The sequence below is a fragment of the Seriola dumerili genome, unplaced genomic scaffold (assembly GCF_002260705.1).
Source record: "Seriola dumerili isolate Sdu_G_001 unplaced genomic scaffold, Sdu_1.0 BDQW01000322.1, whole genome shotgun sequence".
Lineage (NCBI taxonomy): Eukaryota > Metazoa > Chordata > Actinopteri > Carangiformes > Carangidae > Seriola > Seriola dumerili.
This window is the reverse complement of record NW_019174577.1, coordinates 2,172,723-2,192,499: the sequence shown is the minus strand read 5'-3', so window position 1 is coordinate 2,192,499 and position 19,777 is coordinate 2,172,723. Positions and strand designations below refer to the sequence as shown.

At 38.7% G+C, this 19,777-nt stretch overlaps 1 protein-coding gene across 1 annotated transcript; it reads left to right on the top strand.

Annotated features, from left to right (window-relative positions):
* Positions 1-565: 565 nt before the first annotated feature.
* Positions 566-17,580, top strand: LOC111232200 (growth hormone-releasing hormone receptor-like). Its single transcript, XM_022759603.1, has 13 exons — positions 566-619; positions 8,528-8,633; positions 9,172-9,279; positions 10,041-10,132; positions 10,913-11,016; positions 11,915-12,047; positions 12,212-12,365; positions 13,671-13,731; positions 13,878-13,947; positions 14,296-14,387; positions 15,200-15,329; positions 16,569-16,610; positions 17,328-17,580. Exons 1-13 carry the CDS (start codon positions 566-568, stop codon positions 17,427-17,429), a joined length of 1,248 nt encoding a protein of 415 aa, XP_022615324.1. The 3' UTR covers positions 17,430-17,580.
* The last annotated feature ends 2,197 nt before the right edge of the window (positions 17,581-19,777 follow it).

Here is a 19,777-nt window from a genome sequence, read left to right as displayed (position 1 = left end):
TATATGTCACTTATTCCTACTCTTTTCTGTGTGTGGCTGTCCACCCTCATGTTCCCACAGCATAACACATGACCAGACCATAAGTGTTGCGTGTGTGTTTGGCGACACAGTCCGGCTCAGGGAGGCAGAGGGATGAATTTTGAATTTAAAATCAGCTGTGTAAACGCAAACGTCCGCTCAGCTGTAAAGCTTGCAGGCTAAACTAGGAGCTGACTTTTGCCTTCAAAATAAAAGAGAAACATGGCTTCTTCGAAACTGTGCTTCACTTGGTTAATTTGACTTCAATCTCCCCATCGTAGTGTTATTGGTCACTTCTTTTTCTCGAACCTACGGATATATGCAAAAAATAATTTATCCACAACAATTTGTTACTGACAGCTTGGGAGCGGGGCTTTTATTCTGAAAATAAACAGGAATTCCTACGCTATAGCTTAGTTCTTGATGAGCTGTCTATTCACACCTGGGGAGAGAGAGGGGCTCAGCAACCCGTCCTGCAGGAGTGGGTTGCAGTCTCAGTGACGAAAAGCGCCACGCTGGAGTGAGCGGAGGATACTGAACCGTCAACATGTCCTGTCTCCACATCAGAGGGATTTTTCTCACTCTGTGTTTGGCTTCAACTGTGAGTGATTTACTTTTACTTCATGTGTGTGAAAAAAAGAGGACCATTACCATGTTTAAAACTTGCAGCTCTATTATAAGAAATCGTTAGAGTTGTTTTTTTTTTTTTTCTGAAAAACTGAACAACTGCATTATTTCTGAGATAAAAAAAAATTACCTTTTTGTATGAATTTTTTGTTCAAAAATAGACTCCATGATTCTCTTTCTTTTGCCCATTATATTCATCAGTGTGCGCAGGTAGCTGTTTCTGCAGCACTGTGGTTCTTCACAGTGATCCAAAGTAGCTACTGTCCTACTCACCTTAATAGTGACTGGTCACTTTCTTGAGATAGAGGCATTTCATTTATGCAGTGAAAGAATGTAAAGTGTGTAAACTGAGTTTGTATTATAAGCAGTCCAGCCCCATTTATGGTAAGTGCTTGAAGAGAGACACCACAGTATTTTCATTGTTCTCTGTGTGTGTGTGGCCACGGATGATCATGACCTTTATATGTGTAAAGGTTTATCTTTCACATTAAATCAGAATCAGTTTGGAGCAGATTTATATGAGATAAGGGACAAGGTTTGTATATGTGTATGTGCCTGTGTGTGCTGCATATATAGTGCATATGGGTTGTGAGTAATATATCTTCTATTCTGGTTCCAGATGTGAATATTTCCTGGTTGCTTTATGTCCACTACTATAGTAAAATGAAACTTTGGGATTTGGACTTATGGTCTGACACAACAACACTTTTGATTTGCTCACCATGGACACATTGCTCAATTTTCTGTAATTTTACAAACCAAATGACCTGCCGAGTCATCCATAATAAACTAGTAATGGCCTACCACCCTGCGGTTGTATGCTTCTGCCAACCAGGCAAGTTGCAGGAAATATGGTCACAATCTCCTCTTCTGTTCCTGAGTTACAGCATTTTTGCAGAACATTATGATGTCACAGTGAAGTTGACCTTAAAAGTTATAAAATGTCATAACTTCATCATTTTATCCTATTAAACATTTGTGTTAAATTGCGTTATAATTAGCGTATGAATTCTTGAGTTGAGGCCAAAAACATGTTCTGTGGAAACTGTTCTCCTGTAAAACAAAAAACAAGCCTGTAGGTCGTTTTGTGCAGCAGGTTATCATGACCTATAGTTATGTTTTGTTGTTAGGCGACATCTAGTGGCCGTAGAAATGATGATAGGAACAAAGGGAAAAAAGGGGTGACGTAGTATAAATAGCAACAAAGACCGTATCAGGAGGAGTGTAGGGTGGATGGATAGGTCAACAAAAAACAGGAGTATGTACAGTCTAATCAGTACATCTTTGAGTCCAAGTGGACATTTGTGCAAAATGTGAAGAAATTTCCTCATGGCAGTCTTGAGATATTGCGTTCATGAGAATGGGACGGCTATAAGTACATACAGACAACCTTAAAACATCCAGATCTGTCGCCGGCGCAGAGACAGAAAATCACTAGTTTGGCCTTGATCTACTGTTGCTGTTATTATCTGTGATCTACTATTGTTTTATTACTTTCTTGTACCCATTCATTTACATTTTGGAGATGGGTGTGTCTGTGTGTGTGTGCATGTGGATAATAAGGTTTTGCTATAGGTAAGACGTAGCGTCTATGTGTTCACATCTAAAACATATATGCAAAAAGTATGAGAAATTAGTCTAGGAAATTTTATATTTATTTGATTTAATACCATGACATTTGGAATCTTTTCCATTAGTCCACTGAGATCCACGCACACACACACACACACACACATTCAGGAATGTGAAAAACCATTTGGATGAAACAGTATGAGTTTTGTTTGCTGATATTACCACTTAATTTACAGTCTAGTTTGTACAATTTGTTTTGGCCAATCAACTGTGAGGAAGCAAGGCAAGGCAACAAACAGTACACATGTATGCACATTCACACACCGACGCTCACAACAGTTTTTCTCATAATCAACATCTTTATAGAAGTATTATTACATGGCCACCTCGCTAATTTCCATAACGGAATAGAAATATGAGAAGCAGGCAAACGGGTGGTATGATGATCATCGAGGCAGAGAGAGAATAGGAACAGGGCAGACACTCATCACCGTGTTCCACTTCATTCTATTCTCTTTCACTGCTCAGGACTGCAGAGAATTATAATGAACTACGGGGATCCATAAAACAAACACACACACACACACACACACACACACACACATTTCAAAGGAAAACAAGAACAGTAGTTTATGGCAGGTCTCTAGTCTTTTGAATGTCAATGTAACCAGCAAAAAAAAAAAAAGAAAGGAAGATGAAGAGGAAAATAACATAAAATAAAATAATATTTTTTTGGCTTAGTAATGTCCAAACATGCATCTTACTTGCACGAACTAGATTCACTCTACAAACTAAGCAGATGGACTGCTTAGTTTTGCTTTTTGTATAGCCGGTTAGCTTAGCCTAGCACAAAGACTGGAACCAGGAAAACCGCTTGCGAAAAGACAAGTTAGAAATGCAGAAACAGATTAATCAAACAAGATATAATGTGGCTATGTTTGAAGGTCTGCCTGCTAGCGTCTCTAATTCTCATAAATGAACACGTTATATGCAATGACTGAATATAAAGATGGACCATGTGTCTCCACTTGTTTGTTTCCACAAGCCAAAATATCCTGGATACTTGCGCCGTGGTATCGAGGTCCCACTCGACCCAATTCAGTCAGTCACAGCTGTCAATCACGATGTTACACTTCCGTTTTATCGCATCAAATAACTTGTTAAAACCAAACATATCTGAAAAATGAACATTTGAACATACGTCAGCGTGATAAGAACTACTTAAAGTGACATAAACCATCTTTGGAAAAAATGTATTTGACACACTTACATAGACCTACATACCAACTGTGTTTGTGCTGCCTTTCAGATTGACTGGACATGTTTTATATTTTTATACTGTGCCGGAGTACCACTGCTGCTGTGTGAAAGTACACCTTGTTCGCGGTTTAAAATAGAAGGCAACATCTGCAAAGTGAGCCCAATCCGATGGCCCCTTTCTGGGTAGTTAGTGGATAATGGGCTTCACCTCTCAGAGAAAATTTTTACAGCAGACTGCACAGTAGCCTGGCAATGTGAAGGGGACTTCGGCTTTGCATTTAGTTTCATGGCTCATACTACCCAGACTTACCTTATGCAACCCCCGCCTCCCCCTTATCCACCTATCTCTGTTTGTGTCTCTTAAATGCAGCGTAGTGTCTCACTTTATCCCATCATGCCATGCACCCTCAGGGCTCGTAACCACCGTGTCTTGACTCTCACTTTATAACTCACCCCCTGCCATTCAAAGCTTTGTTCGCTTCCTCCCAACTGGACGCCATTCTTACGTAGAATAAAATGTCTTCACAGCATCTCCTTTGCATATAAACAGGGAAGCCATGTGCGGTACATGACCCCCATCGGACATACGGTGCGTGATTCAGCTGATGCTTTTGTCTAGTGCACTTTTTGGTAACATGAGTGCATATATCTTTCTGTTTTGAATATAAGTGCCCTTATTCTCTGGTAATTCAATGCTCAACCAGTGGATTATAACAACACAATTACAGTTTAGCAGAAAATAATATACCACTGTACCTGCATACATGTCCCACCTTGAAACACGCACGGCAAACCCTGACTGAATTCAGTTTCCCTGCAGGAGCCAAAGTGGAACTTTTCTTTTTCCATGCGTCCCTCACCTGCCTTTGAACAGGGAGAGCAGTAATTGCTGAGTAAATTGCACAATAACACCTCTCATTAGAGTATTAGCATTGCATTTGGAACAAAGAGGACTGGTAGCGATTTGCCCAGGTTGCTTCCAACATGTCCATTCATTGATGGTGCTAAGAGCTTGCATATTGTTCCTACTTGCTTAAAGAAAATGGGGGAAACACATCGTCCTTCCAACAACTGCCAGGAGAATTTTGTTCAGCTCCCAACTAGTTTTCTGTGTTATGTTTATTCTGCAGTATGTTTTCGTCATAGTTACTTAAATGGCTGGTTATTCTGCACAAACACAAGCTTTGGGTTCGCTCTCAGAATATCATTGTGTGTGTGTGTGTGTGTGTGTGTGTGTGTGTGTGTGTGTGTGTGTGTGTGTGTGTGTGTGTGTATGGAGAGGAGAGAAAGAGCTGAGACGAGTGATCGCATCGGAGAAACAGAAATGAAGATTTTCAATGTTCAAATGTTCAAACCAGTTTCAGTATCTCTACCTGTTCTCAGGTTCATTTCAAGCTACATTATTCCTGATTTGACTCGGTGTGTTATCACAGAGGCAGACTGTTTCTTTCATATCTACATGTATGACTGATTTTCGCAGCATGTTCCTTCAAAGAACATCATTTGTTTGCATCTAAATCTGTATCCATGCTTTTATAACAAGAAAACCCCCTTAATCCCCTTCATCATTTTCTTTTACTGTACTTTTATGATTAGAAACAGCCTGTTTGTGCTCGGCTAATTTGCTACTCATTTGGCATTTTACCTCTGCTTCCAAAGCAATTAAGAAATTGTTCCTCAGGATTGGTGCGACAACCCTGCAAGTCAAATACAACATTTTTTCCAATAACATCAATAAAAAACGATGTCTATGCAAGGCGGTGCTCAGTCATATAATTTCTTGAAACAGCTCCAGGTGGGTTTGTACGGGTGCAGATGTTGTTGTTTCCCCCTCAGAGAAACTCATAGATCTTTTTAATGGAAATGTTGATACCACACACACAGTTCATCCTATTGGATGACACTCGGAAGGCTGGCGAGTTGGGGAAATCAGCGCTCTCCACAGGGAGCGTTTGTGGTCCCAGAGGAATTTAGCTTCAGAAGCTTCATTTCATTAAGTGTTTGCTTGCATCATGTCACAAAGAGACTCTTTTTCCCTCTGGTCTTTCCAAATGAGACGGAACTGAGCTCAAACAAGTACAAAAGTCTGTGCAATATGCCAGTCAGTAACACAAATGACTTTATTACTTGCTGCAACAACATGACTAGTATTGTGTGGTTGTATCATCATGGCAAAATGTGGTCCTGGAGAGCGCTACTGTAGCAGGAACTACCACTGAGGGAGTGAGCAGCTTTGGCAGCTGTTTTTATATCTGTCTGCCTGTCTGTCTTTTTATCACCGGGATTGCATGACAACAGGCAAGATGCAGTCACAAAACAGTTCTGTAGTTGAGATCAAAATGAAGGCAGAATTCGAAAATGGGTGTTGTCCGACACGTAATGTAGTAATGACTACTAAGTTCTCATGGGACAGACTGTCAACATGTTGACGGGCATCTCTAGTTAGGGCTGTACCTAGGACCTGTTGTGTTTTATTAAATGTGTCTTCTGAAATGAAAAGCGCAACTCAGATAAGTATGGAAGTATTTCTGTGCCATCTGAGTTTGAATATGAATTTCTAAGATTGAATTTTTTCAGTATCAAAATCAGACTTTGAATTTTAAAAACCATCAAATTCAACCTCAAAAAATTCAGTCAGACTGAATTTTTTGAGATGTTGAATTTTTTTAGACTGAATTTTTTTTAGAAATTGAATTTTTTTTTACACTGAATTTATTTCAACATTGAAAAAAAATCAGAGGCAAAAAAAAATTCAGTGCTAGAAATTTGATGGTTTTTAAAATTCAAAGTCTGATTTTGATACTGAAAAAAATTCAATATTAGAAATTCATATTCAAACTCAGATGGCACAGAAATACTTCATAGATAAGAGCCTCAAAATAACTCTGCACAGGCAAAAACAAAATGCAAAACACTCTCAGAGTGTTGAGTAATTTTGGAAATGGGGGCATCATGGTTACTTTCATGCCTATAAGTCCTCCTTTTTCTTCTTTCGTCTACTTTGGTGTTGTTTTTTTCCTCCATTTGTTCCCCTCTGATTGCACAAACACACTGCTGTAATTCATTCTCACTTTACAATGTGCGTCACACTTCCTCGCCACTATCACTGGACAAAGATGACTTCAAGGCCCATGCAGAGAAAAAGCTTATGCTTAAATTGGGGGGAAAAGCTTCTTTTTTTTCATCTGTGATTTTTAAAAAGATATTTTTCTTTTTTTTATAGCAAATTCTGCACCAGAATAAAATTGTTACAGTTGTTACAGTTTAAGTCAATAACAGCATCATTAAAGTAATTAAACAATAAACAGAGGAATAGAGTGATGCACATGAATGAATCATTTCATTATTTCCAAAATGCCAGCACTTTCCATAGCCTTAATGCCTAAGAAGATTAAAAAAAAAGTGAACACAGGTATTATACGATGTCAAAATCTAGGTACATGAAAACGAGCAAATAGAAATTCCAGTCGCAGTACCATGCGAGACATTTCATCGGGAAACACACTGTTGCAGTACGTTGTCAAGCCTAACAAAACAAGACCCAGCCTGCTGCTCTGACCTTTAAATTCAGACCACTTAAGTTCACTGGCAGCATGAAATAAACAAATAAATGCCACTTGAATTTCTCCCATGGCGGTGTAGCCCATCCAAACAAGATACTCCACTCAGCACCAGCTGTCTCAGTAGGTACAGAAATATAATGACTTTTATAAAATATTTATTCAATAAAGTTGGGAGTTTTTAGTGGTAAAAGGTATGTAAAAATGTAATAAGAATTAAACATACCATTTTAGTCCCAAGTTGTTTTTTTTCTTTTGAGAACTTGCATGCTCACCTCACATTTCCACTTGGCTCCTGAAGGCAGCATAATGATGATTTGATACCTGAGCTCATTCGCAGTATGAAATGTAGGAGTAGCGAGTAGCAGCAATGAAATGTAAAAAATATGGACCGTATGAAGCTGACCTGAGAGTGTAACACCTGACCACAAAGCCACAGTGTATACATTGACCGCCTGGCCATGTTTATCCTTTCCTTGAGCGTTCCTGTCATCTGGACACCCCTCTCTACTAATGGATATTATCCATTCTGCTCACCCGTATTTATTACCCATTCTGAAGGAATGCTTCCTTCACACTATGATCAAAACACAACCCTGTTTGAAAACTATCACTTCTGTACACCTCTCACTGCTGACATCAATATCCAGTGTATTAGCTGCAATGTTCAAAAGCAATTAATTGTAATGAATGCATGGCCAACACAATACATGAATGTTTATACCTTTTCACAGAAGTTGGATAATATCACCTCATAAACTTTCATACTCTTTTAGTAAACTTTCTATAAATAACAAGGATTCACTGGCACAGACGGAGGTTAACAACAGAGTGCACTGAACTACACATTCACTCGCAGTTTTCAGGTACAGCTAAAAGGATAATTACCACAGAGTAATGACACTGTGGTCCTCTTTGCTGTGTTTCCTCCATCCACCCTCTCTCCACGTTACCCTCCAACATCTATCTTACATCAACCCCTTTCTTTCTCTGAAACAAGATGTTCTTATTTGTTTTAGTCCGAGATAAAGGTCAGGCCGAAGTCCAATACAAATCCAGTTACTTTATTTTTCTTTGACATTGGGAAACAGAGTGATGAACAAGGGCAGACAAACACAAGAATCTCTGAGCGGTATTAAATGGATGGAGTGCAGAGTTGAGACAATCATCTATGTTCTTAGAGACAAACTCATTTAATTAATTTTCTGAGCTTCTGCTCTCTGTGCACTATAGTGAGAGATTGTTTTGCTTAATGCCACCAATGGAAATAGGTGCATTTTGCCAAAAAGTTAGGATTTAAGTGGGAAAGCACTTCCTATGAAAGGCACAGTGTACTCATAAAGTGGGATGCTTTTTTTTTTTTCCCCAGATGAAATGCCATTTCATGTAATTACACACTGATCGTCCACCAAATCCTCTGCCTAAAAGTCTATATGTATCTAATAGAAAATCCCTTCTCTCTATTCTTCCTTCCCTCCTTCTGTCTCTAGGCTTTATCGAGCCTTCATCCTGAATGTGAGTACATATTTCAGCTGGAGAAAGAACAGCGTCGCTGCCTTCAGTATATTGCAGCGCAGGCCAACAGAAGCCATGAAGGTGTGTCTTTCATTTTAAAATCACCCCGCTCCAGTAGCAAATGTTCACATTAAATACAAGAGTCTAGGCTGGAATCAAGTATCGTCAGTTGTCACAGCAGATTCTTGATGGCGTCTCAACTGCAGAATGAAAACGCACTGGGTGATCTATCACTGTGATGCATCTGTGGAGGAGGCCATTAAGGATAGTTATACAAGGATTTATGTATGTAATCTATCTCAAGATAAAGGTCTTGCTCGGAGATCTAGAGTACTCCCTCATTCTTGTCTTAATACAGTTTACACAGAGGCGGATGTTGTGGGTTTGAAAAATGTTGGGAAGTATAAACACCTCATTTACCTCTGCTGTATCGCCACGAGTATATGTATTTAAACTGCATGCATTTCTGCTGCGTCTATAAGACGGCGTGTACAAATTGGTGTTCATGGAATGTCCTGTCAATATATATATATATATATATATATATATAGTATATATATATATATATTTTTTTTTTTTTTAAACTTCTCCTTTCTCCTCCTAAACCACCTCCGAAAAGGTTGTCCGCCATCCTGGGATGCAGTCATCTGCTGGCCTCATGCAGCCATTGGAGAAACGGTTCACAGAGGTTGTCCTGCAGTCTTCTCCCTCTTGAAAAACAACACAGGTGAATAAAGGATCACATGGTGTGATGAGAGCCGCATGTTCACTAGTGAGACAAAATTAAGCTAAATTGACGTAATGAGAGCAAAGGGTGTTTTTGATTCTGAGGATTTCATTTATTTACTTACTCATTCATTCAGTCGTTCATTTACACATTTGTTTCCACATGTGCTTTGGTTTCAGGGTTTCCATATTATTAAGCTCCATATCGAATATATCAGTTTGCGGAAAAGTCTTTTCCAGGCATAATTACAACTTGGATGATGACATGAACGCCATTTACAAATCATAAACTCGCAATTATGGGCTCTTTGTCATTCTCTTAATTCAGCATGTTAGCATGCTATAGCTATAGCATTAAAAACAAAGTACACTTTACAATAGTTTTGCAGGTATTTGGTCATAAACTAAAATACTGGGCGATCTAAAATTTTGACCAGATGATAAATGAAGAGTTATCATCAAAGTCAATGAAAGTCATCCTGACGGAAACATGAATGAGTATATCAAATTTCATGTTATTCCATCCAGTTGTTTTTGAGACAATTCACTCAAAACCTAATGCCAACCTCATGGTGACACTAGAGGAAAAGTCAGGGGATCACCAAAGTCAGGAGGATTAATCTTCCGGTGGACTGACATAGCTATCCGGTGATGGCATGGCTAAATGCATTTTCCCTGAATATGTTTTTCTCTCTATAGGGATTCTGCTGTGAAGTTAATCTCTTCATAATGAATTGTTGTTCTCTTTGCCTTTCACCTCAGGTTCAGTGAGCCGTAACTGCACCAGTGGAGGTTGGTCCGGGGCCTTCCCACCGTACCACATTGCCTGCAGTGTGGATGATGACATTCCTGAGGTGAGATTTACAGAGGTCACACTGGGGAATGAGTGACTCCAGACTGAGAGTTCAGAGGTCATGGTGAAAATTGGAAGCAGGAGGAGACGCAGCAGGAACAAGGAGACAAAAGGAAAAAGGGAAAACACTCTTTCTCAGTTTCAGAAATTGACACACCAAACAAGCTAAATATGAAAAGAAAAAGGTACCATGTTTCAAGAGGTCTTTGTCAAATTTTTTTGGTTTAGTCTGTCAGACTGCAATGAATTGAAAATGCTGCTCATTTGCTTCTCTCGGGGTAGTTGAGATCCAGATATATAGGTTTACTGGTCCACTGCCTCTCTGGAGGAGAAAAGACAGTATATTCAAACATAAATGTTCATAATGTGAAAATACTTTTGCAAGGCTGAAATTATTAAAATGGTGCTTAAGAGAAAACTATTTTTGGTGCTATACAGAGGATCTTTCGTCTTGAGTTTAAGTCTTCCACAAGCAACAGTGGGAAGTCATATATTACAAGTTTTGATGTTATTGTGATTAATTAGCTTTTTCATGTTTTTTCGAGTTGATTACGTAGTCCAGTCTGACTGCCATTAGACCCAGCCTGAAAATATGGAAAAAGCTTTCTTGCAGTTATTCTGCAGTCATGTCTTCAGTACAGCTGAGTCTCAAGCTAGTCTGCAATTTTGTCTCATTTTGAGACATTATATTCATTTTGAAGCCTGACAGCATTTTGAAAAGCTTTGATATTTGAGTATAACGCCTTTTTATACAAAATGTTCTTTCTCATCTTGTTTTCAGACAGAAGAATCCTACTTTGCCACTGTGAAGCTGATATACACCATCGGCTACAGCATATCTCTAGTGGTGCTGGTTGTTGCTGTGTTGATCCTGTTGCTCTTCAGGTAGGAACAGTAGTAACAGATAGTAACAGAATAAGTTCAGATAGAATTTGAGTGATTTTTTTTTCATCAGTAACTAGTGCATTTTGATAAATTTCAGGTATGTTCATTTACCACAAAGAGCCAAACAATAGCAATATTGTTGCACTTTGAACAAAAAATGATGATACCAATGCACTCTTAGACCTGGGTATAACAAAAAGAGAGGTGATATCATTCACATCCTACACATGGTATTTCTGCAGCTCTGCCACATTTAGTGATCCATTGAAAATGCTGTCCAGATGTAGTATTTAGTAAAACATTTTTTGGGAAATTATTCTTATTCACTTTCTTGTTGAGATTTAGATTGTAAGTTTAATAGCTACCAGTCCCTTGTCTGAACGCTAAATATGAAGCTACAGCTCCAGTTCTCCTTTATATATCCTGCTGGCTCAGCTGGCCTGCTCACACGAGAGTGGTGTCAATCTTCTCAAGAAAGCTGATAATGCGCATTCATTTCGCAAAGTGTCAAACTATACTTTAAGGAAGAAGTCTTATATTTTGTTTTATTTATTTATTCTATTTTAGAGCCATTGACTCATTGACACTCCAATATTGTCCGTCTTGGAGTTTGACCCACGTTGACACGGAGTGGATGTAACAGGTCCTATAGTCCACTTAGCAAGTGACTGTCACAGTGTCAATGGCCTCCTCACACCGACTCCTCACCCACCCAGCTCTTGGATTCACCGGGTTAATAGAACTGGGAATGTGTAGAAACAGAAAACCTCTTCATGAAAGTTTTCTTTTTCATCTGTCCAGGCAGTGTATGGTTTTATAAATCTAGTCTGTTTGCCATGAAAACTCTTTGAAATCATACCACAACACCATCACTTCCATGACCTATTTTTTTCAACAGGAAGCTACGGTGTGCCAGGAACTTCATTCACATCCAGCTGTTCATTACATTTATCCTCAAAGCTGTGGCGGTGTTCATAAAGGACGCTACTCTGTTCTCAAGTGACGACACAAACCACTGCACCCTTTCCACAGTAAGATAATGACATTGAGGACAAGAGGCTCCTGGCTGTATTAAGAAAATTCTCTTGACAGATTTCTCTAATCTCATCACATATTGTGTATTTCTCCTTTCTCATACTAATTCCTCCTTACAATCACTTCTCTGTCCTTTTCCTTCCTGTCTTTTTCTGTCCAGTTTGCCTGTAAGAGCTCTGTGGTCTTCTGTCACTACTGTGTAATGGCTAACTTTTTCTGGCTCCTGGTGGAGGCGCTCTACCTAAATTCCCTGCTGCTCTCCTCCTTCTATCACAGCCGTCGATGCCTGTGGGGCTTCAGCCTCCTGGGATGGGGTGAGAAACCTTGATATGCGGTTTCTCCAACATTTGTTATGCTGAGCTGCAGACTAAATTTGAAGTGTTTGGTTCCAGTGTGAGAGATCCCACATTGTAAATACAGGATCCCATATGAAAAAATATATATTAATAAATAAACTAAGGCCCATCTTAAACATTACTAGGTAATAGATGCAAAGATTACAAAATAAAGGATTTAAAAAGACTAGATAAGAACTTTTTCTGACCATTTATGACATGCTAAAAATCAATGGATAGTGGAACATGACTGTTTATTTTGGAAAATGGCTGTACTTGCTATAACAGAGGTCATGACCTCAGTCTAGAAATAAGTGTAGTGCACTGAATTAAATGATGATTTTTGTTAGTATTTAATACAAAGCCCCCCCCCCGGTAATGCTGCTACATCTTGGGTAATTTAAAAATCAGAACGACAGTTTCAAAGTTTAATATTTTGACATTTACGTTATGTGTCCACAGGGTCACTCACTGAGGAATTACAATTTTTGACCTTTAATTACTGCCAACTAACATGTACTTTTAAATTCCCACATATCATATCTACCCCTCTCAGTGTCGTGCCAAGGGGCCTACGATCACAAATTGAGACACACACACACACACACACACACACACACACACACACACACTGAAACTCTATAATCTAAACAATCTAAAATGATAATGTAAAGATCACATGTCAACTTTATATTATACAGTCCTTTTACAGACATATTGAGATAAACAGTTAAAATAGTTCCCTTCCGTTTGAGGCTCATTATAATTCTGTGTTTTAAAGAGCTTTCACAACAGTCTGTAGGGACAACGAGAAGCAGACAGACTGCCATCAGCCAACATCCGCAGCTTATTATTTTAATACAGCCAGAAACTCTCCTGGCTCAGTGGCATCAACTGTAATTACAAAACAAACTGAATTAAAGTTTACATCCCTGTGGTGGTCACTACCATTTGATTCGATTATGTTTGCGGGTTCAGTGTTTATTCAAAAATGTTCATGTTGATTTCTTAAAAACTTGAATTAAATGAAAGGGGTCAGTGCAACAGTCGCAGGCACTTACTTGGCACAACTTTACTTGCCAAGTACAATGAATGTACAGGAATTTGTTTTAGTGGTAGTGAGGCAAGAAACAGATGAAAACTTCTACATTCTACATGTATACTGTTATAGCCTCTTAATTATTGCATTTACTTTGAGTTCTTGCTGTACAGATCAATGTGGATATTAGAAAAGTTGACATAATTATGATTCATCATAGTTATCGTTTTTCTGCCACTCCACAGGTGTACCTGTGCTCTTCATCATCCTGTGGATTGGATCAAGGGTGTATTTTGAGGACACAGAGTTTGTATAATCTTCCACTATCATTTCCATCTTCACAAGTTCATTTATTTCTTGTATACATTTCCAGGACACTGCAACAGATGTTTCAGAAGAGAAATTGCACAGACTTGATTAAAGTGCACCTTTCAAAATGTCTGTCCACACAGATGTTGGGACATCAATGAGGACTCGCCCTACTGGTGGATCATCAAGGGACCAATTGTTGTGTCCATAGCGGTAAATGCCCCCATTGTGCTGAAATGAACAAATTGATGGACCCTTTATTATGCACCTAGCAGATTACAAATTGTTATGCAGATGGTTTGATTACTTTCTTTTCATAGATGGTTTTTGAGAAAGGATTTGAAAAAACTTATTTTGTGTACATTAGAGCAGCAAGCCAAAAAATGCCTTCACATCAGTCATGGCCAATTACACACTTGGCTGCTCGTATTGTTGCCATGACATTCAATAATCTTGTTGTTGTAAACAGCATTTGCTATAAAACCTGTCAAGGCTTTAGCCCATTCAAGCTGAACATTATTATTTTTTTTAATTTTACAATCTTGCTTTTTATATCAACAGGTCAATTTTATGCTCTTCATGAACATCATCAGAATCCTCATACAGAAGCTCAATCCTCGGTTGATTCAGTTCAATAACTCCTCTCAGTACAGGTAATCCTTTAGCTGCAGACACAATATGAGCGAGCGAACTCTGGAGTGATACAGTATCTTCTACTTCAGTCAGTTGTGCATTTGATCCAGAATTTACCAATTGAAGCATTCTTTATGTTTGCGATTTTTATCAATCTTTTCCTGACACAGTTTTGCATTTACAAAGTCGTGTCTATGTGACTTGTTTCTCTTGAACTGTCAAGCTCTTTTAGCCTGATGGGCAGATTTTGAAATACTTTCTCTCTCTCCGCTCTGATAAGTAGACACTTTGATGTTGGAAAAGATACGAGTTGTGTGAAAACTGTTGATACGCCACAGTGGGCAATGTATAATTCATTCAGTCACCACTGAACCACAAACTAGTCAGTCTGGCCACGTCTACCTTTGCACTTCCCAAGCGGGTTATCAGAATTTCTAATTGGAATAGGCTCACTAATTGACTGAAAGTGTTCAGCTGCATCATGTATACCTGGATCTTATAAAAGACCACAGGTAAGTTAAGAGATGCTTGTAGCAGCTGGATTAAGATGTTCCCCTGCCCATACAAAAAGACGTTACCTCTGCACTCACATTTTAATATGCTCACTTTGAATCATGCACCTGCTACTACCTTTCCACTCGCAAACAAAAGCGATGTTCAACCTGATGCACACACAAGTATCCTCGTGACTAACATCTGCTGATTAGCGTGACTGTATGCATGATGCTATCCAGAGCAGCTTTCAGATAAGATATGCAATAAATGGCTCCTGCAAGTAGCTTCCCCTCCTGCATCCTGTTTTTTTTTTTTTTTTTTTGCTTGTGTGCAACAGACGCCTGACTAAGTCCACCCTCCTCCTCATCCCTTTGTTTGGCACTCACTACATGTTCTTCAATTTTCTGCCCGACTACTTCAGCGTTAACCTGCGCCTCTGTATCGAGCTCTGCATGGGATCCTTCCAGGTACACTCAGTATTCTGACAGCAAAACACACACACTCAGAATGTAATCTCTTTAGAGTACCCTCAGTGATTATCTGATCAGTGGCCATGGGAGTAAATCCAATCTATCAAAATAAGTGCATCTAATTTAGACAATATCCTGAATAAAGTCATTCTTCACAATTACTTGTCTAAATTTGAAAGTCAGTCAGGTTTGGATTTGCTTTGCTTTCTGCACTTTTATACATATTCTGTGCATTAATAAATGTTGCATTTACAAGTGTTAATTTATAGATGTGTAATTAAGCTTTTCAGTGGGAAGGTTTTGAAATTCCAACTTGAAATTCTCTTTACTCCAGACATCTGATGTAAAAAGAATTGACTTACCTAGGCAGTGGTGCTCTGATCTAAATGCTAACGTCAGCATGCTAACATATTCACAGTCCTAAGGTACTGATGTTTACTAGGTGTGATGTTTTCCATGTTCATCATCTTAGTTGGTAGCATGCTAACAGTTGCTAATTACCAACAAATGCATAGTACAGCTGAAGCTAATAGGAATATCATTAGCTTTGGAGGTAGAGTTGCTAGGTTGCCTATTTAATAAAATGATTGAAGCCCAACAGTATTTATGTTCTTGAAAAAAAATTAACAAATTATAATTAATGAGTTCCTTAGTGGAAAAAGGCTTAGCCATGCTGGAATGTGAGGGAAGCTTGGCACAGGGTGTTTGCATCTGCCAGAGACATGGAAAAGTCAAATGGCTTCCTCCACTTTATGTCACATCTGGCACGAGCTGGTTTCCTAGCCAGCTCCCCAAATTGGATTTTGTTCGTCCACTCCGTCCTGCTAAGAATTCAGATTATTTTGGCACAGAGGTGTGAAATAAGTCTGAGATCCTACAAACTTACATCAGTGCCCATTTAGCTGTAACAAAGGCACTGTTTGTAAAAGAGGTGAAACAGCTAAGACCAATTTTATTCTACATGTTTTGGTGTGATAAAAGGAAAGGCAGCAGAGTTTACGAGATTAGATTATGCATGGTTTACAGCATTGTATTACAGAGATATAAATCCAGACCATTATTTATTCCACCTTTGTTTGCCCTCTGTGTGAGCGAAACATAATCGATTTTCCTGACCTGTTTTTAATTCTCATTCTTCGACCTATCAGTTCTCATTTCTGTCTGACATTTAAGCTGTCCTCTCACAAGCTACATATCAATGATGCATGATGATGATTTAAACCATCTCTCTTACAGGGACTCCTTGTAGCAATTCTCTATTGCTTTCTCAATCAAGAGGTCAGTACAAGGCACACACATTGAACAAATCACACATAATTTACAGCGCTCTGTTGCATAATAAACCCCTCCCAGATCTTATGTCTGCAAGGGGGAATGGTTTAGAGTTGTCAGGGTTTAAAACACAAAATAAGCTGCCACTTCTCTTCTCCTCAACACGTAATGAAGGACCCTGAGCCCATATTATGTAACCACCAAGATTAATGTGAGGCCAACCCCAGTCAGTCTCAAGGCAACACAAGTCTTAGTGTTTTAAATTCACCACTGAATAACTTAAAACCCATGTTCATCTGTCTGGGGCTTTAGAGCCGCTTGGGTAATACTTGGAAGTGACTGAATTATCAAAAATAATGGATTAGTTCATTTGATTTAAATCTATATTCTTTACAGCTGTGGATTATCAGTTATTATAGTTCTGATGCCAAGGGAAATGTGTGATTTCTAATACTTCCAAGATTTCACTGATACACCAATAATAAACGGAGTGAAACCTTACTACTTTACTACCAGATAAAATGACTTCATCTCTGCAAGAGGAACAAGTAATGGAATTTTATGTTTCAACACTGAACCTATGTTGGGAATTAAACTATTTGCTTTCTGGTCGAGAGTTAGATAAGAAGATTGTTACCACTCTCATATCTCTCTGTTAAATAAATAGACCTGCGGAAGCTTCCACTCCCGCAGCAAATAAAGCAGTGTGTGTGTGTTTGACAGGTCCAGAAAGAGGTCCACATGCAGTGGCTGAGGTGGCAGGAGAGGAGCTATGGCGTGGTGCCGCCTGCTGCAAAGTGCAGCCAGATGGACACGCCTTTCTAGAGTGTCCTGATATGCCTTCACCTTCTACCTGTCAGATCTGACTGTACTTTCACAGAGGATTGCGTCTGTGCTCGTTATCGTCTCTAATGGGCTGTACAGTACACACAAGAACAGCGGCTGTCGACCATATACCATCAACTCTTGAGAGTCTGTAAGTTTTCATTCCCAACTCTATGACAGAGTGTTTCACTGGCCGCACTCCTTCAGCCAGAACCAGAAAATTGAGGTGAACTTTCCAGTGGAGAATGATTGTGAAATCCCATGACATACACACATCTCAAGACAGCTCCTGCCAATTTCATATGCATGTCCCCCAAAGGGCCCGGTGGCGACAAATGTAGAGGGAGCAGCTTTTAGATTGCAGCTTTCAAACTGAAGAATAAAAGATATTGGTTTTAACCAATACAGCTACGCATTATCTTCTGTCTTGAACATATCAATGCACACTATGTAGATGCTTTAATAAGATGCAGCACAGTATGTTTTATTACATTCATCAGATTCTTTAGGCTGTTTGAACAAGTGATATTGGAGATGGACGTGATTCATCATTCAGCTGACTCACAGGACAATTAAAATACACTACTGTGAATGATCTTTATACTATTCATTATAACATTATGTTACATAATTCATATTACGTTATTCCTATTATCTCAAGGCTGTGGGAAGCACTAACTGATAGTTATGACTTGTTCAGCACACAGGGAGATGTACTGTAAGTTTGTTTATGCTTTCTTGTGAACTTTGTACTTTTTTGTATAATATTTATTCATGAAGTAATTCATAGCGAGGATCAGGGTAAAAATGAAATACTAATATTGGTAGTGGTGTTGTGCAGTAGAGTTTAATCCGTTTATATCATTGTGTGTAAACCTGCACTGTGTTGAGCTTTGATGGCACATTGTTGAAAGCCACTGTATATTTCAAAAGTTAAAGCCAATGCAGCGCGTTGTGTTCTGTTATGTCCTGTTATGTCATGTGGTCGACTCCACTTATCCCTCCCAGATAAAGCCCATCAAGAACAAAAGCTAGACTATGGTAAGAATTTTAAATGATTTAATACCAGTATTTACTTTCTAGCATATCGTACAGTGCTGTGAACTGCATGGTGATATAAAACTGGAAACATAATTGGCAAATTTGTGTTAGATCTCTTTATGTGAGATAATGAGATCAGCTTTTTTATTTTGCTTTTGTAATATTTACAGAATGTGTTACAGTTATTTCCTCAAGATCGAAATACAAAATATTGAATTACTGCCCAGTTCTGTACCATCCGCAATCATCTTCTCACACTGACATTTCTTTCATGTAAATGAAACATTTGCATTCAACTGAATGGATAAACTAATGGCCGTCACTTTTCTCTTTTGTAGCATTAGCGTGTTGCTGCTTTTCTTGTGCCTCTTTCTGTGAAGTTTCAATGCCTTGTAAAATAACAGGTTTCACTCAGCTTCATTATGTCTCTCTGCATCTGCCTTCTCCGTGGAGGATAACATCAGCTGGCAGCTACAACATGTTGAACTAGTGATAAAAGCTAAAGTCATGAAAGTCTTGGTGGCTATATGTGATACTGATACAGTCTTGGTACAATATGAGCCGACACTGGAATTCTGTTTATTCATAAAATATTTTAGAGAAAAACAATGTTCATAACTTGGGTCTTGAAGAAGCTCTGTATTTAATAAAAACAGTAAGCCAACGTCTTGTGTGATTCATTTAAACACACATTCTGGACAAATGATTACTATTACTATTTACAGGCATAGACTATGTGAAACAATTTCTATTTTCAGTTTTATTGTGAAGCTTATCTTCTGCAGCTACATGATAAACTGTGCAGGAGTGTATGCATGGCTCACATCCAGGTGGAGATGAGAAACATTAGAAGCCATTAAAAGATTCCAGTGTTTTCCAATGGGAAGTACAATTAAAACCACCATTACCCATTAGATACTTCACATTATGAAAAGTATTGACATGATAGTTTCAATTATTTCCATTAGTCCACTGCATACAAAGGACTACAGACATTTAAAAAAAAAAAAACTGAAAAAAGTCACAGCCACAGTTACTACTCTTGTAGGATATTGTGAACACATTATTCTTTACTCTTGGGTTTGATTTGCTGTAACTTTAGTGACCTATAATGACGCATCCACTGCTGTTTAGTGCCCGTCTCTCTGGATATGCATCCTGCAAATGCCAAAAATGTGATCCCTGGTTGACACAGTTTTGGCAAACCTTTATACATGATGGGTGCTACTATATTTTAGAAATTTGGCACCATCTGGACAGGAAAAGTCAGCAACATCTGTTGAGGCATCCTTGTTTTGCCTGTTTTT

Coding starts and splice junctions, on each gene's coding strand:
- LOC111232200 (XM_022759603.1), top strand. CDS start 566: ATGTCCTGTCTCCACATCAGAGGGATTTTTCTCACTCTGTGTTTGGCT. Junction 9,280..10,040: donor CCTCTTGAAAAACAACACAG/GTGAATAAAGGA, acceptor CTTTCACCTCAG/GTTCAGTGAGCCGTAACTGC. Junction 16,611..17,327: donor ATTGCTTTCTCAATCAAGAG/GTCAGTACAAGG, acceptor TGTGTTTGACAG/GTCCAGAAAGAGGTCCACAT.